This window comes from Liolophura sinensis, chromosome 1, assembly GCF_032854445.1.
Source record: "Liolophura sinensis isolate JHLJ2023 chromosome 1, CUHK_Ljap_v2, whole genome shotgun sequence".
Lineage (NCBI taxonomy): Eukaryota > Metazoa > Mollusca > Polyplacophora > Chitonida > Chitonidae > Liolophura > Liolophura sinensis.
Window position 1 is genome coordinate 79,517,482 of NC_088295.1, and position 23,188 is coordinate 79,540,669.

At 38.3% G+C, this 23,188-nt stretch overlaps 1 protein-coding gene across 1 annotated transcript; it reads left to right on the forward strand.

The window, feature by feature from the left end:
* The first annotated feature begins 1,727 nt into the window (after window positions 1–1,727).
* On the forward strand, window positions 1,728–20,909 carry LOC135481934 (uncharacterized). Its single transcript, XM_064761715.1, has 5 exons — window positions 1,728–2,256; window positions 11,369–11,550; window positions 15,551–15,670; window positions 17,292–17,473; window positions 17,958–20,909. The coding sequence occupies exons 1-5, from the start codon at window positions 2,207–2,209 to the stop codon at window positions 19,173–19,175; spliced, it is 1,752 nt and encodes a 583-aa protein (XP_064617785.1). The 5' UTR covers window positions 1,728–2,206; the 3' UTR covers window positions 19,176–20,909.
* The last annotated feature ends 2,279 nt before the right edge of the window (window positions 20,910–23,188 follow it).

The following is a 23,188-nucleotide window of genomic DNA, read 5'->3' on the forward strand; positions in this document are numbered from 1 at the left end:
TATATATATATATATATATATATATATATAGGCCTAATGTATACTTAATAACATGAATCTTATCAACAGATCGAAAGTCATTCAAATGACCACCGCTTTACACTTATATGTGGATATTCAGAATGTACAAATATGTACAAATTCAAAACGCAATTAACTTCTTTAAAGAAATAGATCGCAACAACGTATTTGCTGGGATGGGGAACTATATATATCTCCCTAGTTCGTTTAATGAAAGGAGTTCTTTGTTCGCATATATATATGACTATAGGCTATTAATTATAATCAACCTCCGACACAATAGACTCCACCACCGATGTAACAGACTCAATCACCAACATAATAGACTCAACCACCGACATAGGCCTAATATTTATTTATGTATTTATTTATTTATTTGATTGGTATTTTACGCAGTACTGAAGAATATTTCACTTATAAGACGGCGGTCAGCATTATGGTGGGAGGAACCTGGGAAGAGCCCGGTGGAAACCCACGACCATCCGCAGGTTGTTGACAGACCTTCCCACGTACGGCCGGAGAGGAAGCCAGCATGAGCTGGACTTGACCGACATAATAGACAGCATATACAGGTACATGTATACATGTACAAGTTACGTCAAGAATTCTTGTGCATTATACGAATCATTCAATAAATTCGATTTCCATTATGATCCCGTACGACAATGGCAATATGACTATACCAGTAAATAACGCAACACAATAACACATTGGTTCTGCATGACCAGAGCCGTCGCTGTGAGTTCAAGTTCAGCACATGCTTGCTTCCCCTCCCAGTTAGACTCTGCCCGGTACCCTTCCCCAATAATATTGACCACCTTCGTATAAGTGAAATGCTCTTGAGTACGGCGTAAAACACGAATCAAATTAAGAAATAAACATGAAAGAGAGGTCTGTAAGCATACATATACACGACATTTTTGGCAAAAAAATAGATGCACCGCACGAATTCAATCGGATGTTTTTGTTATTATTTTAGAATAGCCCAAACAATTACCTTTTACAAAATATCAGCCTCTTTTGTCCACGTAGGTGTTACCGTTCGAAATTTATAATGCGGTGCGCTGCTACAGGCCAATAACTTTTTCACTAGTACTGGTACGAATCTGATATTTCCTGAAGGTAACAGTCCGAGTTATTCTTGGTAAATATAGAAAATTTGATTTGCTTAGTGAAAACTGATTTTTTCCCAAAAATCTCCTCTATAACCTCTTTAATAATACAAAAATTATCGTAATATTGTAATTTGATATTGTTGTAGAAAGCATCTTATTAGTTTGATCAGATATTCAGGACCCTTCTCAATGGCTTCCACATCCACATGTTACTTCAACGACACTCAGGTTAGTTAGCCTACCAGTATTTTCATTTCAACGATATTCATTGGCACATAGCTTGATTTGTCTTTTAATAAGTTGTAAGCTAAGTTCACATGTAATTGCCTTATAGAATATTCATATTTTGCTTCAGTTTAGCAGCAATTACACCACACCCGATACCCTTCATTTTACGGAAGGTAGACCTACACGTATAAGAAGAAACCCGGACCATGACAATTACAGACTTCCTACCACAGCGACTGGTACAACAGGAAGGTTATTGAGTGCAGAGCTCTTCTGTTTCGGAGGCACGTAAACACAGCTCCTGTCAGAATACAATGGTAGCAGATTTTTGGCTGTCACAGCGGAGCACATGATTAACATAGAGAGGATTACGACTTCGTGTGGTCGTTAGGAAGTCAGAGATGACTCACGGAGCGCCCCAAGCTTCCAGTTGTTGCTGAGCTACAAAGAACTGTAAGACTTTGTTGTGAGTGGTATCTGTGAGCGGTGTCGAGTCCGAATGCAGAGCACTGGTGTATGGGTTGGTGAAACAGTTTAGTGTGGACGTCAGTTAATATTTCCTTTAGCGCTGTGAAAAAAATCTGCCATTGACAGCTGCTCTGATGCTAAAATAAGTGACGTGACGTGACATATAAAGCATTTCTCCCTTCTATTGTTTGCTTCCTAGACGGCTAATCAAGCGTGGTCGTTTTACAAGTTTTTGTGTAACCTTGGTGTGGGAAGAAGCATCAAGACGAGGTGCAGATATAAACATTTGTTTATTGTGAATGTAACAGAGACGACTTCTTAAGTTGTTTCTCGAATGACGGACTGCTGTCGTTTTTGAAAAAAGAAAACAAAAAATGGACTCTCTTGTTCCACCTCTGGCAACCGCTGAGGATTCAGATGACACGTTAGTATTCTTTTTCTTATCATTTGGATGCATATTTATATATAACATTACTGTCAATGTTAGTTACTGTACCTCAGGTTATATGTCGTGCAGTGTTTTGACATTGTTAATTAATAATTCTGCACACACTTTCTCCTTGGTTACTTTATTTTTAAATGGCACTGGAGATGTATTCATATATAAAGTTAGGATGTCATAGTCTTCTGTTGATGTAACTGCTGAATCAGGATGGTGTGATATAATGTTAACTGATCATGTTATGGTTGCAGTGCATTTTATTATCTCTGTGTCAGAGATGTACATATACATTTATTCTGCATTTTTGTTGTGATCTTTTCTGGTTACCCCAAAACATGGACATGTTTGTGGTAATATATGTACACTGCATGTACTAAAATTTGTCCTACTGGTACACACACTTAACATGCCTCAAGCATTATTATCATATTTGTATTCACATGACAAGTCTTAGTGAATGTCAATGTATGTTGGTGTGTGTATGTTGGAAGGCAGACCTTCTCACATACGGCTGGAGAGGAAGCCAGCGTGAGATGGTCTTGAACTCACAGCGACCGCATTGGCGAGAGGCTTTTGGGTCATTACTCTGCGCTAGCGCGCTAACCAACTGAGCCACTGAAAATGATGAACAGATCTACATATCATTTGAAACATACTACAAATCACCGATGTATGAGTCAGATTTAGTTGACATTATGGTTTATGAAATGTTTTGAATTTTTTTTTTTTTTTGTATCTAATTTCTTTTAAGTTTTACTATAAATGTTCAGAGGTGAAACTCTGGGGTTACATAAATAATCAATTAACCTGTGGATGTATGTGTATTAATTACAAAGGCAGATCAGCTGGATATCCGATTATCTCATATTTCACTGGTTATCTACGTTATCAAATGTCTTGTCGCCTTTCTTTAACTGTCCCTTGTACTTGGGTACCTTCTTGGCTTAATTCTCTCATTACATACAAGTATAGCGGCGTCACTTCTAGCAGGAGTGAATTCAGCATTGATCATTACCTAGTACAATCTGTGTTGTACCAGGTTCTGTGTTCACCAAATGAGAGTAGACTGACAGACGCCTTCAAACTTTCAGTAAACCAACATTTTGTGGGCACCAATACACCACTTCACTTAACCATAAGCAAAGTCTTATTCTCCACACAGCAGACTTGTTAATGTCTTTTCCCAGACATGAGTTAGTACTCAGGAGTTAGGTGTTAAGTTTCTGTTCTCACTCAAGCATGAAATACAGATAAGCTGGCCATTGGGTCATTTATCATGTACATGTTTCACACCGTCTGCATGCAGGTTATATTTCAGAAGGAAGCCTTTGCATCAGGGACGCAGCCATACTGATTGAACTAATATGCCAAGGACATTTATGGCTGACAAAACAATGCAAAAAATGATAAATCACCCATGTTGTGTAATTAGTATATGTCAAGGACCATGTAAATAAAGTGTTAATTAACACTTTATTTACATGGTCCTTGGCATATATAGTGATGGCTGTAAGACATATGTATTAATACATATGTCTTTTATTATCTTACACTGTTTAGGGTAAAATGCTATAACAGTAGGCTGAGATATGATTGCCTGTGCAAGTACACATGTTGACAGACCCCAAGTCAAAATAATGAGAAATACATGTATTTCTTCTGTATATTTCTGTTTATAAAGCCAACATTTACGAATTGTTTAATGTTATTCCCTGGATGGCGTGGGTTAAACTGCGATATATGAAGCAAGCAGGCATTGTCTCTTGTATTGTTGCATTGTGACATTGTTTAAAGTACATATACTTGCAGGATTTATACATACACATCATAACATCAAAGAATCCATTTTCTGCATTGCTGTGAACATGCAGTTACACATTATATGCTCACACATGTTCCCCAGTCAATACATGTATATCCCACTGATTTTGGGTTTAAATGTGGGCTTGATGAAGTGTGTTGTAAATTCTCCCAGATGTACTGACATTTGTATTGATGTACAGTATTTAGGATTTCTGCATACATCTAGATCTGTAGAGTGTATGTGGTGTTAGCACCGCAGGCAATCACTTTGTTCTTAGGCAACATGTGTGTATATAAATGCACAACAGGTATTTTAGCAACACTCACATATGTATGCAACAACTGTTTCATTGAATAACCTTCAGTATATGGGGGTACATCTTTATTTCTGTGTTATGCTTGTACAAAGTGTATAGAACAATTAGTTTGACAACATGCAATAAAACAAGGGAGATAGTGTTTTAAAAACAGGATAATTAGCACAAGTAGCTAAATGTAGGCTGACAGTATTGGGAATATATACATACACCAAGTACCGTAACCTAGTGTATATTGTTAACAGTGTTTACATTATTTGTAACATCACTTTTAATTTTAATAATTGAAATACTTGCAATATGATGTATATATGTACAGGCATAGTACAAGCAGGCTACATGTATGTGTTAGTATTGAGGTCCATGTATGTTGCTGCACACGTGACCATTTCGTGTAGCTGGGTAGAGCTTTGTATATACAAGTACATGTATTTGATGTATGTGTAGTTAAATGCATTAGGTTTGAGAGTCAGTGACAGCCAAAATGATGGAGCAATATCTGTTGCCCTGGATTCGTTCCTGATAAACACTGCATAAAGGTTACAGTGTCAGGAAAATAGAGCTCGTTACAAGGATAGGGGTAATTTAACAGTGACATTATCTGAGTTTAGCGCAGTTGTGTCATGTGACATTGCATTGTTGAGCAATTTTTTTGGCTTAAAGGCATATAGACATGTAGTTAGCTCCTGCACCATAGATTAGGTGGTGTTGTCATTATGCTGACATGCACTGTATTGTTATCCAAGCTACATGCAGTGGGAGCAGTTGAGTTTTGTCTGTAAATGTCTGACCATAGAGAAGGAGCTAACTACAGGATACATGTAAATAAAGCATTTATAGACTTACTGGTCAAACTCAGTGTGATTGCAGGGCATTAACTTGTACATGTATATGCTAATGTCCAGTACATTTACTTGTGCCAGGCAATATGAAGAACAGATGTTTGGTGGTTCTGCATATATGTTTGCAAAACACAGCTGGTAGAGTGTACAATGTCAAGTGTTCCAGTGTTTTTAACCTGGACTTTCAACTCCGCATGCAGGTCCTACACCTACAGGTACACGTACATACATTTATGCTGACACTAACATATTGAGATTGGCACATACAACTTTCTGTCAGGGCTGCATGCTACATTATTGAGCAGTTGACTATAAAACCTGGTTTCTAAAAGCTTTTGGCTTGTTAGTTCTAATTACCAACAATGGTTTTTAGCATGGTTAAATTGTTAGTCGTTCCATGAAGTCATTTAGGGAAACAATTATAATATAGCCTACTATATTACTAGTATATGCACTGTGTATTTTGTGCCCATATATGTGCAATAATTAAGTCACATACTCTTGTTAATTGAGTTTTCAGCTGAAATTTATTTACTAGAATTAAGCAATGCTCAATCATATCCGCTACACGGGTTGGGACTTTGCAACAGGAGCCGGTGACATATTTTCATCCCTTTTCAGTTTTGGTCGTTGTGTGGAATGCTAGGTACTGTCATGACAAAGTATTATGGTAACAAACTGTATAGGACACTTTACACAGTTTGTATTTGGCAAGTTTTTTTTTTGTTGTAAAACAAAAGTTGTTGTATGTCGCATCCATTGAGTAAAGCTGGGCTGGGTCGACTGGCAATCCCAAACAACTGAACAAAGTCAATCTCAGTGTAATGCTCATATTAAAAAATCTGACAAAACCTTGTGATCAAGAGCAACTTTTTCAGTTGCTTTGAGATGCTTTCAGTCGCCCAAAGCCCATTTACTCCCATTTGCATGTTTGTCCAGTTTTTCCAAGCTTGTATTAATAATAATTTGTATGTAACATAATAACCTTGTCCATATTGTTGACTGTGAGAAGTGCTGTTAGACACTCATACATGTACATATAGCAGAAACATTATTTCCTGTTGTTTGCAATTTATGAGCTTGTGTTTTGTCTTGCAAATAACATGTAAATGGAAGCACTAGTGAATTCCTAAATTCTGTATAGGTTTTAATATGATGGAATACAATGCTTTATTAAAATATATGTATATATGTATGATTCTATTGTATTGTGCCACAGTAAAGAGTCCTGTAGTAGTTTAGATTCTTCTATTGCATGGTCTTGGTTCGGCTGCAGGGTATGAATTAATGGACTGCTAATCTACATTGGACAATGATTCTACTTTTGGGTCGTATCATGATGAGAGAATATAATTCAGCATTCTAACGAAATTTAATAGTTAGACCTAACCTTGAATTATTAAACTCTAAAATCATTTGAGAGAAAAATTTGGAATTACAGGCAAGCTTGTGCAGAGGTTATGTGAAAATTAAGAGTGATGGCTGTAAGTGTCGTACATTGATTAATAAGTATACTATCTATTAAATGAAAATATAAAGTTTGTGTTAAAGGTTAGAAACAACCCATACGATATATTTACAGAATATGAAAATTGTCCCTATGTTCTACGTTAAAATGTTGATGGTAAGACAAGGATTCAATTCTCAGTGGCGTCCAAGACTTCTACATACATGCATCATGTATTAGGTACTACATATTCTGAGGGACATGTACATCTCAAAATAAGGAGTTTGGCTGACAGGCCCAGTTTCATTTCATGTCTTTGTTTTTGTTATTAATTGATCTCAGTTTAAAAGTAATAAGCTTTGATGACATTTACCTTAGAAATACATTTGCATAGTTAGGCTGTGTGACTAACCTGTAAATTTACATATACCTATGTTCTGATGTCTAATTTTATCCAGAATAACTGAATACTTCAAATACAATGTTTGCATGTGCATGTAGTTAATCATCTTATCAGTTTTGATGCAAAGTTTACGTACCTTATATCGATTACTTCACAGATACTGGAAAGCTTATTTTACCTGGGTTTATACTTACACATATAAGATAAGCTTTTGTCATACAAAGGCTGTTCAGCACACGTCTTCTCAAACAGTTCTCTTGAACACCAAGAATGCCACGACTCTATACTGGCTTTTTGTGGCATACAGTTATTTAAGTGTTCCATTTCTCAATGCATGCAAGGCCAAAAGTTTGAGGCTAAAATTAGCATAGCTTTTATCGCCACCTGATTTACAGCAGGTGAAGTTATTTCTGCTCTAATTGTGAGCATGGTTATAAAGCTATGTCCTTAGAGGGTGACGTCGTGACGGATGTCTTGGGTTAGCTACATGAGGGTACTGAGCTGAAGGTGTTGTGTATACCTGTGTTAACACTGTAACTTTTGCATTATGATTTACCAAGTGATAATCAGAGTCACTGTTAACCTACATACAGGGTCTGGGGCAGTGTGGCCCTTATCAGAAGTGTTACTCAGCACACTAAATTAAGTTTGCTGACTCCACTTAAACTTTATACCAGTAGATTGATGCCCTTTTAGGCTGTCATGTGGGTATGCTGTCTAATGGTGATGCCCTTTAGGTACATCTAGTTACTGCATTCAAATGTACTTACGATTGTGTGCTGGTCGATATACATGTGGGCATGGCGAGACCGTAGAGGTCATCCCATTCTTACGTGTAGGCTTTAGTAGGAGCTGTGACACAGATCTTCAGTCGTTCATTTGCAGTTTTTAGAAGACGCGTGTGGTCAAATAGCGTGTCTTGCAACTGTCATCAGTGGAGAAGTCTTTCATACCTGGTGACTGGCCTCTCTACCTGTACACCACTGATTCACTTTGCCTTGGGAAGGTATTGTAGCTGACAAAAGACTTACTCTTGTGCAAGAACACTCAGTCAACTCCTTGGTACACACTGGACTGCGGTGCTGGTCAGTCACTGGACACTAACATGGTCCGGCAGTTTAGAGTGGAAAAACAGCAAAGTACAGTGGAAAGAAAATGGGCAAAAAGATTTCGCAGTATGCTTTCCAGTTTGTTGTTATGTCATGACAGGTATGTTTTTGATTCCGATAGGTTTTTGAAATATGTTTTAATATGTTTCAGTAAGAAATCTTCAGTTCATTAGATAATCCCACAAGACATTTATGAGGGGTTTTCACAGCAGTGACAGTCATACTGAATATTCAGTGTGATATATAACAATTTCAACTGGTAACTTTATTCAGGTTCATTCTTGAATTGTGGTGTATAATTTTAGTTCCGCTAACCATGTTGAAAAAACTTTTTTTGATTGTAATAAGAATTTTTAACTGGCTGTAGATACACCGTACTGTTCATGATCTAGGCATGTCAGAACAGAGAAAAGTAGTTGAAATTCTGCTGATCATTTTTACATGTATCAGCAATACTTATAAATGAAAACAAATGCAGTATTTGTATACATTTACCTCCATGTTGATAACAGAAGTATGTACATTGTCAGATATAGTTGCAATCAGAAAAACAGTGCATTGCTATAATACATGTATGGTTATCAACTCCTACATTCATAGGATCCACACCCAAAAGTTGCATATACTGGTTATTTAACCCAAGTGTTGATATTCATAAGTAATGCCTCTGCTTTTTCTGATCTCAAGACATGTTATATTTGAGATCTTCAACATCATCATGCAGTTCACATTGTAGATACATTACAAGTTATGCATATTCTTTTAAGGGGAAAATTTTATTAGTGATATATTACATATAAATCTGATAAAATTAGTGACTAAATAATATGAACTGACGTTAAATTATATATTATGAATATGATATATATTTTTTAGGGATGTTGGTCAGTGTTATTGTAGAATATTTTATTGTCACCTGTAGATAGAACTTATCTTAGATAGGCAAAGAGGGAGGATTTCATGCCTGCACATACATGTGTACATTAACTCCTGGTTGCTGCGTGCCAGTCTGTGTTCTTGGGTCATCTACAAACTGATGTAGAACAAGTGATTGGTGTCTGCATATATAGTGCAGCATTAGTCATCATCTATTTACATACATACTGTACATTCAGAACAGAGGCCTCTGTGGCTGAGGGGGTTAGCACACCAGTGCGGTGCAATGACCCAAGAGCCTCCTGACAATGTTGTTGATGTGAGCTTGAGTCCATCTCATGCTGGTTTCCTCTCCAGCCATATGTGGGAAGGACTCTCAGCAACCTGCGGATAGTTGTGAGTTTGGTTTGTGATACCTGGCATCTACTAATGTTTCAGTATATACTTATACACGTACAGTACTCATGTACATCTTGGTGTTGGTATACATGTAAGTTGAGCAATTGTTACACTCATTGCAGAGGTGCCTGTACATTGCTCAGTGAAAGACAGTATAGATTGATCACCTTTACATTTTGTTTTTTTTTCCACTCTGGTGGGTTAATTAAGATTAATTGATGGTTGGGCTATTTTTTCTTAACGTAACCTTTACACTAACTCTATTCATCTAGACTTAGGAACAATTACATTTATCGTCGTATTATGATATTGTGAAATGTGTTCAAGTATATAACACCTGTTAGAATTAATATTATCTACATGAGTAATGTATATACAAATTTGCACTTTATAACCTCCGAAGGTTTGGAAGAAAAATTTAATGCAGAAAGGTAGCAGGATATTAAATATTTTGAGCCCAAATTTTTCTGTACCAATTATAGCACAGGGACAATTTAAATCACAATCTAAATAACCAACTAAATTAGTTGGTTAATGAAGTTAATTAAGTAACATGTAAGTACAAGTACACTGTATGACGATTCTTTTCTTTCATTTTGTTTTCAGGGACATCGATTCTTGTTTCTTTTTGTTGCTTTTGTTCCAGAGTCCAATCATTCTTGTTTCCATTCCATGTGTTGTTGTTTTTTTCAGAGAAGCTGATTATTTTTGTTTCTGTTTTTTAATAATATTTTTATTTTGGTTCCAAAGGGCCTGATCAGCTGTAGTTCTTTCTGTTCCAGATATTCCGAATCATTCCTACATATACTTGTGTTTCAGAGTTGATTCTTGTTTCTTTTCCAAAGAGCCAAATTATGCCTATTTCTGTTCCACAGAACCAGATCATCCTTATGTTTTGTTCAAGAGAGCCTGATTCTTGTTTCTTTTCCACAGAGCTTGATTCTTGTTTCTTTTCCAGACAGCATGATTCTTGTTTCTGTTTCTCAGAGCCTGACTCCTGTTTCTTTCCACAGAGCCTGATTCTTGTTTCTGTTCCACAGAGCCTGATTCTTGTTTCTGTTCCAGAGAACATGATTCTTGTTTCTATTCCACAGAGCCTGATTCTTGTTTCTGTTCCACAGATCCTGATTCTTGCTTCTTTTTCATGGAGCCTGATTCTTGTTTCTGTTTCACAGAGCCCAATTCGTGTTTTTGTTTCACAGAGCCTGGTTCTTGTTTCTGTTTCACAGATCCTGATTCTTGTTTCTGTTTTGCAGAGCCCAATTCTTGTTTCTGTTTCACAGAGCCTGGTTCTTGTTTCTGTTTCACAGAGCCTGATTCCTGTTTCTGTTCCACAGATCCTGATTCTTGCTTCTGTTTCACGGAGCCTGATTCTTGTTTCTGTTCCACAGAGCCTGATTCTTGTTACTTTTTCACAGAGCCCAATTCTTGTTTTTGTTTCACAGAGCCTGGTTCGTTTTTCTGTTTCACAGATCCTGATTCTTGTTTCTGTTTTGCAGAACCCAATTCTTGTTTCTGTTTCACAGAGCCTGATTCCTGTTTCTGTTTCACAGAGCCTGATTCTTGTTTCTATTCCAGACAGCATGATTCTTGCTTCTGTTTCACAAACTCTGATTCTTGTGTCTGTTTCACAGAGCCTGATTCCTGTTTCTTTTTCGCAGATCCTGATCCTTGTTTCTGTTTTGCAGAGCCCAATTCTTGTTTCACAGAGCCTGGTTCTTGTTTCTGATTCACAGAGCTTGATTCTTGTTTCTATTCCACAGAGCCTAATTCTTGTTTCTATTCCAGGCAGCATGATTCCTGTTCCACAAAGACAGGTCATTGTTATGCCTGTTCCAGGGAGAAACCTGAACATTTTTATTTGGAGAATGCCTCATCAGTCTGTTTTTCTCTACCAGTGAGCCTGATCCAGAGATCTTTGGGAAAACATGTAAGAAGTTTCGTGATGAGATCTATGAGGGGCCAAGTCCTGAGGATGTCCCTCACATTTCCCTGGGCCCTTTTGAGGAGGAGATCTTTGCAAGCTACTCTGGACCAGACTGCGGGCTCCATCTGGTCCATGACTCCAGTTCAGAACAGAGTGAGTCTGATAGCACATTCTTACTACATATACTGTACTATGACAATCTGCACAGCTGTAAATTATGCATATAATCTGATAGTGGTACCATGGCAGTTTTAATTATACCATCATGATTTTTAGACAGTTACATTTTTTATGTCCTGAGATCAGTGGTAAGAAGCTCAATATAATCATTAGGCCAGTTGGATAGAATAGCCGTACAGAACCATTACTGTCTGACATTTAAACCGTACGTCATCTGCCCATTATCACCAGAATCGTGGCGGTTGTCCAATCTTTTAAAATTGCATTTCATTATTTTGATGGGTACAGCAGACATTTAAGAATCATGAAACTGAACTTGCACAATTTAGTTGCAGTAGCTTCAATATGCCACATAATGTCAATATTGACTTGACCTCAAGCCCTTCATTAACTGGCTTGATACAGGATTTGTTAACACAATTGACCAACACACAGTCAAAGCTACAGAACAACTCTGTATGACTATTTGTTGCAGATTAAGGTATCCACTAATATTGTTGCAGATTGAGGTATCCACTAGTATTGTTGCAGATTAAGGTATCCACTAGTATTGCAGATTAAGGTATCCCCTAGTATTGTTGCAGATTAAGGTATCCACTAGTATTGTTGCAGATTAAGGTATCCACTAGTATTGTTGCAGATTAAGGTATCCACTAATATTGTTGCAGATTGAGGTATCCACTAATATTGTTGCAGATTAAGGTATCCCTCTAGTATTGTTGCAGATTAAGGTATCCACTAGTATTGTTGCAGATTAAGGTATCCACTAGTATTGTTGCAGATTAAGGTATCCACTAGTATTGTTGCAGATTAAGGTATCCACTAGTATTGTTGCAGATTAAGGTATCCACTAATATTGTTGCAGATTAAGGTTTCCACTAGTACTGTTGCCTTAGCCTAATGCATGTATCATTATATCAATACATGCACTCATGTACACACCTGCAAAAGATAAAAGTACATGTAACTTCAAGTTAGAATTGATTATCATACCCTGAAATATTCTCATTACCAGTAAACTTGTAAGCAGTCCACTTTCATTTTGGAGTTGATGTATTATAAATCATGAATGATGCGATATATATATATATATATATATATATATATACAGCGTCATGTAGTTTTGATTCCCCAGGTTTTAACCGTTACACATGTGAATTTCCAACACAACAATTTCCAAATCAGGTTACTAGGGTAACTGAACAGAGACTACATTGTAATTAATTACCCTCTGGCCAGCGAAATAGTGGGAGAAATCAGGCAGGTATAATCATGTACATCTACAATGAATAGGCCCATGGCACCCTCATACTAGCAGAAGCCAGCTGGAGGATAATGGTGTTTATATGGAGATGTCTGCAGCCTTCCTGAGCTCACAGCTCGTGCTTATGGATAGGGCAAATAACAGCACTTTCTGAGGGTATATGTGCTGTATTATACGATGTAAGTGTACAAGTTAGGAGGATATACATGTACATGTATATCTTCCATTTCTCTGTACTTGTACTTCATGCAGGATGTGAGAAACAAGGATAAAAGATTTCTATTCTGAATTAAATTAAAGTTTTCTCAGAGAGAACAATACATGCATGATCTCCTTTTAGACTCTACATGTACGTCTACACATAAAATTATCCTTAAGTTGTAAATTTTGATTTGACTGTCAGAGCCAACATGACCTCAAAACAAAATTGTTATAAAGCAGTTATAGGCCATATGGTGCATTGAAGATTGTATGTTGTGCAGTCATTAGTACTTGCAGGCAATGGAGGATATGAAATAAAAATGACCTGCACAAAACAAATCTGCTGCTCAATCTATTTACAAGGACACTTTTGAAGTTTTGTTAAAACTTGTTTGAATTGTAATAAATGCATGTAGATATTTGAATTCTCATTTAGACCATATACAGTCCTGGGAAAAAGTTTGGAATATAGGTGAATTTCACACCATCTCCACGAAGAGCATGGTTCGTTGTGTTCAGGTCAATAATCTGTCGATTGGTTTCACTTGGACTAGTCTCTATGATGCATTATCAATAGTTTCCTCAAACCAAAACATTTCTAATGTTATAGGAGACGAGTTTTTTACGATATTCTGAAAGCGCCCAAACAAGTGCAGAAATTCAGTGAAACCCATGTATTTTATTATGAGCTGTAACTTTTATTCGATTGGAAATATGTCTACAATACTTGGTAAGTTAAATATGCAAACACTAACAATACAGAAAATTAATTTAGTACTTGGTGTGCCCACCCCTCGCATTGTACAATGCGCGCACACGTCTTGGCATACTGGCAACTAAGGAAGTTAAAGTTTCTTCCGGTATATCTCTCCAGCAAGTGAGCACAGCACGAGTTAGTTCAGCCACGTTCGTTGGGGCTTCATCCAGGTTATTCATCCCAAGGGAAACTTCCGCCCACAAGTTCTCAATTGGGTTCATATCCGGTGAAATGGCTGGCCACTGCATGTGCTCAACACCCTCCTGTTCCAGAAAATTCCGTATCAGTTCGGTCCGGTGCGGCGTGGCGTTGTCGTCCTGATACACAAAGTTTGCCCTGAATTGTTGCCGCGCAAATGGGAGCATTATCGTTTCCAGAATCCGTTGATATTGGTGCTGGTTCATGTGTCCATCCAAGACGTGCAGGTCGCATTTACCAGTGCTATGAAAAGCACCCTAGACGGTGACCCCACCGCCCCTGCCTTGGCATGATGCAATCTTCGTTCAGAGCCTTGTGAGCCTGACGACGCACCATCACACGGCCATCTTCCTAGTAGACGACAAAACGAGACTCATCACTGAATATCACGTGTCGCCAATGTCCCACCTGCCAGTTCAGGTGTTCCCGCGCCCAGGATAAGCGTGCCTGGCGGTGTCGACGCTGTAGCAAAGGCTTCCTCTTAGGCCTTCTTACCAAATACCCAGCAGTCAACAGTCTGGATCGCACTAAGCGGCTTGACACAGGAGTATTGGTAAATCTCATCCAGTCAGCGCGTATCTGGTTGGAACTCTTCTTACGGCCATTGCGGCAAAGTCTCACCAGATACTGGTCCTCTCTCGCGGTGGTCTTTTGTGGCCGACCAGACCTCGGTCTAGGCGTCGGCACACCCGTCTGTCAGTGTCGCTTAAAGATTTTGGAGACGGCTCCCTGAGTGACACCAAGAACTGCTGCAATGTCCTTCTGTTTTGCTCCAGCCAGGCTCATACCAACGATACGGTTGCAGACTGCAGCACTCAGTTGACGTCTCATGATCACAGCAGTATTGTTGGAAACACTCTGGAGCACTGGCATGCCTTAACCGAGCTTTTATAAGAGTTACAAGGTTAAATTATAATCATGTCTGCGTACATGACTTTTTCACTGAGAAATGGATGGTCATGCTTTGTCCCAACTGTAATTTTGCTCAGGTGACACAAGCAATCATGGTGTGTTTGAGCTGAAAGAGGACATATTCCACTACATTTTCCACCCAAACAAGAATGTGCGCATTCAATGTAAGGCGCACAAAAGTATGTTTCTGGTAAATGCTATCATCAGTGAAAACAATATTCCAAAATTTTTTCCAGGACTGTATGTAAAAAAACAAATATATATATATTTAAACTTTCGCTCTACTTAGGCTACATGTAAACCCTTTGGCAAATGACAGCTATTGCATTATGTATATTTATATGTATAAAACCTATTCTTACAGGTATTATTAGATAAATAAATAACTGTGGTGGCACCCAGAAGTGTTGACATGGTCCATAAAGCTCAACCTGAAAATTTAAATGATCGGTTGATTTTTTGTGTATATTTTCCTTTCAATATTAATGGATACATACTAAAATATTGGTATAGTCATAAATATACCATTAACAAAGTCAAACAAATGGCTTCACTAGTATTGTTAATATTACAGATGTCTTAGGGTCTCCTACTTGTTTAATTTTGTGTCCCTCTCATGTGTTTTTTGCTTTTTGTACCAGATGACAATGAGGCAGACACAGAAGTTGCAGGCTGTAAGTCCTGGAGTACCAAAGATCAGAAGGCTTACGGTATATGCATATCCCTGTACGACCAGCACCCTATCAACGGCAAAATGTCGGGTAAGTCAGTCAGTGATCTACATGTATTGTGGTAACTGCATATCCCTGTGAAACCAGCACGTATGAACGGCAAAATGTCGGGTAAGTCAGTCAATGATCTACATTTATTGTGGTATCTGCATATCCCTGTGAAACCAGCACCTGTCAACGGCAAAATGTCGGGTAAGTCAGTCAATGATCTACATGTATTGTGGTATCTGCATATCCCTGTGAAACCAGCACCTGTCAACGGCAAAGTGTCGGGTAAGTCAGTCAATGATCTACATGTATTGTAGTATCTCTACATGTATTGTAGTATCTGCTTATCCCTGTGAAACCAGCACCTATCAACGGCAAAATGTCGAGTAAGTCCGTCAATGATCTACATGTATTGTGGTATCTGCATATCCCTGTGAAACCAGCACCTATCAACGGCAAAATGTCGAGTAAGTCAGTCAATGATCTACATGTATTGAGGTATCTGCATATCCCCGTACGACCAGCACCTATCAACGGCAAAATGTCGGGTAAGTCAGTCAATGATCTACATGTATTGTGGTATCTGCATATCCCTGTGAAACCAGCACCTATCAACAGCAAAATGTCTGGTAAGTCCGTCTATGATCTACATGTATTGAGGTATCTGCATATCCCTGTGAAACCAGCATGTATGGGGCCAAATCAACATTTAATCAAAAAGTATCAATAAATAAATTATTTATCAATATTGATAACTATCGGCATTGATAAATATTTACGGATATGGATAATATTTATCAACATCACAAATTCATTTATCAATATAAATAAATTTAAAAAAGAGAAAAACGAGAGGTTAAAGTCTTGCTTCCATGGCAGCTGGTAAATTGTGATTGTTCTTAACTGTTTTTGACTCTAAAAACGGATATTTCACACAGTTTGTTCTGAACTACTGCTATCCTGTTGCTGAGTTTTATTAAATCTGCCTTGTCTAGCATACAAAATACTGTTAACAACACTGACGTACTAGACACCTTTTATTGCACAGGCATTATTTGCTGAGACTAGTTATATTCCATATAAAGTTATGATAAATGTTGAGAATATTAACATTAAGGTCAAGTAACTTTAAAAACCAGTGTGCACAGAGTTAAAAGAGATATCTGCCAAATAGGGGCAAGCAACTGCTTCAGACATCATGATTTGCTGTGTATGTGGAGTTACCTCCCATGTAATGGGCCACAGCAGATCATGTACATAAACAACGCACATCCATTTTTTCTAAATGAGCATAGCTAAAGTCTAACTTAAATAAAGATCAAATGATGGGAGATACCGTAGAACTTTAGTAACCCTATCGATGAGGCATAATTATGGGAGTGGGAACAGCATTCATGTGCAGCAAATATAATTTGACATTCATTCTAATTCATATTAGAATTAATATATTTTTTATCCATATGGAGCTGGTGGATTTCTTATGCAGCTGATACAGATAATGCCTTGTATAGAGTATAGGTGAAATTTTCTGAAAGTGAGGGAAAAATGATCATGAAGACATCTGTGAACAAGAAGATTTGACATTCTTATCTGTTTTGTTACTTGCAATTTGGTTGTTACAGAAGTTATATTTGTCATTCTATATTTTATGACCTTGTTTCAGGTGACCCTATAGCAGACGCCTTTGCTGTAGTCGCCCGTAAGAACAACGCTGTGTTGCTGATAGCTGACGGTGTAAATTGGGGAGAGAAGTCCAAGCTGGCTGCCAGGTGCGCGCTGTATGGCTGCATGAAGCACATTCAGAATCAGCTGTTTGCGGAGAGCAACCATCCCTTGACCACCCAGGTAGATCATTGTAAATTTTGACCTGCTTTCTGTATTTGTAGCAATTGAAGTCACAAGTTTTATGCTAAGATCACCAGAAACTGATAAGTTGATCATGGCTGAAATTTGTTAAATACTATTAGTTTGTTTTCTTTATTCTTATTATTTTGTTTGTCATTAATATTAAGATCCTTTGATATGTTCTATCAACGACAGTGGTTGATTCCTCCTTAATTATACTGACATATCAAGTTTACATATCAACTTCACCTGATGTAAATACATATACATTAAAATAATCTGATGTGACAAAGTGGACAAAGTGATTTTGCTTTTAAGCTTATTCATTTTTTGCAAATGTGAATATCAGGGATAATAATGGTATCAGTGGTGATAATGGCATCGGTGGTGATAATGGTAAGCGCGAACCGCTGTATGTTTCAACATGTGTTCACAATGGTCATTATGTCGCATACTAATGATATTGCATATTCATATTTCACAGGAAGCTTTGAAGATTCTGCGCAAGTCCATTGATGAAGCTCACTCAATGATTCTGGAGAAGAACGGAGGGTTGACAACTCTGTGTGCCTGTATGGTGTGTCCTGTAGCCAACTCTGAACAGTACGCTGTCTGCTCTGTCAATGTGGGCGACAGCTACGCCTTCATCTTCAGCCGCCATTATGGCATTCGTGAGCTGACAGTTGGCTCGCACGACGTCTCTTCAGAACGAGACATCAGAGATGCACAGGGGGCCATTGGGCCTGTTATAGGCAACGAGCCAGAGCTGAACAATCTCACATGTGCGGTGAGTTTTGCAAATAAAGGTGATGTGGTGTTTCTCACGACTGATGGCATATCTGATAACTTTGATCCTGTGGTGACCAAAGTGGCCTTACCAAGGAGAAACAGCGACCCAAATCTGAGTCTGACACGCGACACTCCACTGCCGGTGTATGCCAAACCAGAGATGTCACCTCAGGAGCGGCATGTGTACTCCATGAAGGAGATGGAGAGGATTGTCCATGAGTATGAGTTAATGACGGAGGAAGACTGTTCAGCTCAGGAAATCTGCGGTGCAATGGTCCAGCATGTACTCACACTCACAGATGCCAAGAGGAAAGTTCTAGAAAATCCAGCTCTCTACGCCAGGAAGAAAATGTCCTCCACAGAGCGGAAACGCAGAGATTCTGAAATAGTGGAGAAAATGTCCAAAGCTCCAGGCAAGCTGGACCACGCTTCTCTTGTGGCTTATGAGGTAGGGATTTATGGGCAAGAGGAGCCTGAAGAAACTGAAGAGACAACAGACAATGATGTTAATGTGCAGGAGAAAGAGAATAATAATCCAGAGACAGAGTCCTCTAACAAAGGCATGTTGTCCCCCCAATCACCGCCGGACAGTAAACATCGCAAGTCCCCCATGAAACTCTTCTTCTCAAAGTCCAGGCACTCCAGCACTGGATCCTCGCCTACAACCCCGACCAAATCCTCACCCTTTAAGCCATCACGCCAAGCCAAGACTCCAACCTCATTACCAGTCACCCCCAAGAAGTACTTCAAGAAGTCTCACTCCCTGTCCGGATCCCCGACCTCCCCTATCACCCCAGACTCCCCGTTCTCACCACCACACAAGTCAGGAACATCTTCTACCGGCTCAAAGCGAAGGAGTAAGAGAAACCTCAAGGTCTACAAGCGCACAGTTTCATATGAGTCAAATGTGTAAGAATGGCTCGCCAGTTGATTTCCAAAGACTTCATATTGTTTTCCTGTGAAAACTTTTTCCTCAGGACTAGCACACTGCTCAGGGAGTTCACAGTGCACCAACTCGAGGCATTTCCAGCCTGCAGCCAAAGGCTTGGTACCTTGCACACTGTGCACATGTAGACGTCTGTACAGCTGTAGGTCATGGTTTGTAAAACAGACTTTACTGGGCATAATTCAATCAACATTTACATGTACATTTAAATCACTGTATGAGGCATATACAGCTGTATGCCAGTTTTCATCTTTTCATCATTTTGTGTCAAATGTGTATATATTCGTGGAGTAGTCCTTTACATCCAAGCTCTGTATGCATTTCATAAACCATCCAGTTCACCTTCAGACCTTTTAATTTAAGTCTTCTCAACATCAACTTTTGTATTTGTCAGTCATTGTGGTTTTTATGAATTTTTTTTGGACATTTACCAGAAGACATACACATGTACAGATCTAAGGACGTGATATATGATTGGGTCTATACCCACCACTGATGGTATTGTGGGCCGCTGCTGCGCACCAGCTGGGTACTGAACAGTGTTTCTACAATGGCTGTGGAACTGATATGAGTATTAACCAAAGACACTCAAATGTAATATATTTCTGAATGGATATACAGTGTAATGTACATTACCATGTGTTATATACTTTCAGATTGTTATATGTTATACAAAAGTTTCATTGGCCAGGTATCATATAACATGAGATACATTGCCATATGTGATGTAACATCAGACACATTGCCATGCATGACATGTAACATCACAGTTATTGCAATTTACATGTGTCACATAACACATAACATCAGGTTTAATGAGTGAGATTATGAAGGGTGAATACACTCCCTCCTGACCTGCCAGGCCTGCTGAAGATGCATTTAGCTGATCCATTGAATCTCATGACCCACAAATATTGCCATTTCTTTACTAGTTCCATCCATTGATTCATATTCTTGTGTAACTGTATGTTGGTACTAGCTTTCATTCCGTAGAATACATACATTAACACTATTGTGTTAACTTTAACTGTAGGAGATGTGTACATGTACATACACCTGTATATAACATACAGTTCATTGCATAAGTTTTTTCTTCCTTCAAAATTACGCTTGTTATGAATTTTCCTAATAGGTAATTGTGTTAGATTCTCGTGTGTTTATCCTATTCAAGAGTTTCAAATTCCCATTGATTTGCCTGTAGAACATATATGGCAGCCTTGCACATGGGATAAATACACTGTGTGGGATAAGGTGGACCACATTTTGGACAGGTAAATGGTAATTAATAGAGATAATCTATTTTATAAACATACTTTTTTTTCAAAAAAGCATTTCTTGTAGCTTTTAACACATGGGCTTATTTGTATGTGATCATGATCTTGTATCAGCTTTTCCCACATTGGACCAGTATGTCCATGCTTTATTCAGTGTATGTATGTGTTTATGGCCATACATGTACATGTATTGGACCAGTATGTCCATGCTTTATTCAGTGTATGTATGTGTTTATGGCCATACATGTACATGTATTGGACCAGTATGTCCATGCTTTATTCAGTGTATGTATGTGTTTATGGCCATACATGTACATGTATTGGACCAGTATGTCCATGCTTTATTCATTGTATGTATGTGTTTATGACCATACATGTACATGTATTGGACCAGTATGTCCATGCTTTATTCAGTGTATGTATATGTTTTGGGGCGCACATACATGTACACGTATTGGACCAGTATGTCCATGCTTTATTCAGTGTATGTATATGTTTTGGGGCGCACATGTACATGTATTGTATGCCCATGTTCATGTGTAAGCATATGGACATATTGGGTCTGAATACCCATGATCATATATAAGCCTTTGGACGTATTGGACAAGTATGTTCATGTTCTAAAATAAAGTAAGCTTTTGAACATTTTGATCAGTATGTCCATGCTCTTGTATAAGCTTTTGGACGTATTGGACCAGTATGTCCATGGTCTTGTATAAGCCTTTGGACATATTGGACAAGTATGTTCATGTTCTAAAATAAAGTAAGCTTTTGAACATTTTGATCAGTATGTCCATGCTCTTGTATAAGCTTTTGGACGTATTGGACCAGTATGTCCATGGTCTTGTATAAGCCTTTGGACATATTGGGTCTGAATGTCCATGATCATATATAAGCCTTTGGAAATATTGAACTAGTATGCCCATGCTCATGCATAAGTCTTTGGACATATACATTGGACCAGTATGTGCATGATTATGTATAAGCTTTTGGGTCAATTCATGTCAAATCAGCCCAAACAATTTTTTTCAGTGACCCCGTTGAATTTTTTAAAACATTTTTAAAAATACCTTAGCAAATACATGCATGAGGAAGATTTGCCAAGTTGTAGCTTTAAATTGCAAGGGATTTTTGAGACATGGTCCTTTAGAAACACCATCTGTATTGTTTATTTTCAACATTCTCAAAACATTTATTTGTTCTGGAAGCATTTTAAGATGGCTCTAATTTCTTATTCAATTGGACTAGAGGTCTGGAAATCCACCTAATGGGGCGTTCCTACACAGGCTTTTAGAATATGGCCTCTACATTACTAAAAGAGTACACTTAATTTAACGTTTTTTTTTTTAACTTTGTATTTTTTAAACTATGTGTATGTGCCATACACATAGGTCAGGTGAAATATATACGAGATATTTGTTAGGTGATTATTATTATTTAGGTACATGGTCATTCGCACAAGAAGACCTAACCATTTCAAAGCTTTATCTTGGATGTACTTTGTGACTGAATTATGCTTCGGGACAAAAACTGTACAATTTGCCTCTTTTTTTTTTTTCCTTATCAGCTCACCATGTTTACAGTTGGGCAGCTTTTTGAAATGTATTGCATTACAACAAGGTACATCAAGAGATAAATTCTGAAATTCTGGCTGAATTGACATGGAATGACTCATTTGGACATATTGGACCAGTGTGTCTATGCTCATCGTGTATAAGCTTTTGGACATATGGGACCTGAATGTCCATGCTCTTGTATAAGCTTTTGAATACACTGAGCCTGAATGTCCTTGCTCTTGCATAAGCTTTGGCACACTGGGCCTGAATGTCCTTGCTCTTGCATAAGCTTTGGCACACTGGGCCTGGGTGTCCATGCTCTTGTATAAGTTTTGGCACACTGGGCCTGAATGTCCATGCTCTTGTATAAGTTTTGGCACACTGGGCCTGAATGTCCTTGCTCTTGTATTCGCTTATGGCACATTGGACCTGAATGTCCATGCTCTTGTATTCGCTTATGGCACATTGGGCCTGAATGCCCATGCTGTTGTATAAACTTTGGCACACTGGGCCTGAATGTCCATGTTCTTGTATAAACTTTGGCAGACTGGGCCTGAATGTCCATGCTCTTGTATAAACTTTGGCACATTGGGCCTGAATGTCCATGCTCTTGTATAAGCTTTGGCACACTGGGCCTGAATGTCCTTGCTCTTGTATAAGCTTTGGCACACTGGGCCTGGGTGTCCATGCTCTTGTATAAACTTTGGCACACTGGGCCTGAATGTCCTTGCTCTTGTATAAGCTTTGGCACACTGGGCCTGAATGTCCTTGCTCTTGTATAAGCTTTGGCACATTGGGCCTGCATGTCCATGCACTTGTATATGACTTTTAGACATGTTCGATCCACATACGTATATTCATGCTTTTCTGTGGTGATTAGTTGTTTATCATATATATAACTGTATGACTGATAATTTCCCATGATTGTTTGATGAAGCATCTGCACTTGCAAAGAATTGTACATTTTTGTACATTTACACTGTATAACATAACAAACTCTAGAACTTGTAAATAATTCAAACTTTACTTCTGCATACTTTCAGTCTGTGTGCTTCCCACTGTTGCCTTTTTGCACTATTATATGTGTGATGTTATGTTGTAACTCTGTTGCCCAGATACGACATTGTTGATTGTTGGCTGTACAGATTTA

Bases quoted from the DNA above. Each gene is read 5' to 3' on its own strand.
- LOC135481934 (XM_064761715.1), top strand. From the start codon at position 2,207: ATGGACTCTCTTGTTCCACCTCTGGCAACCGCTGAGGATTCAGATGAC. The intron at 2,257-11,368 runs GTTAGTATTCTT...TTTCTCTACCAG, and splicing joins GCTGAGGATTCAGATGACAC to TGAGCCTGATCCAGAGATCT. The intron at 15,671-17,291 runs GTAAGTCAGTCA...ACCTTGTTTCAG, and splicing joins TATCAACGGCAAAATGTCGG to GTGACCCTATAGCAGACGCC.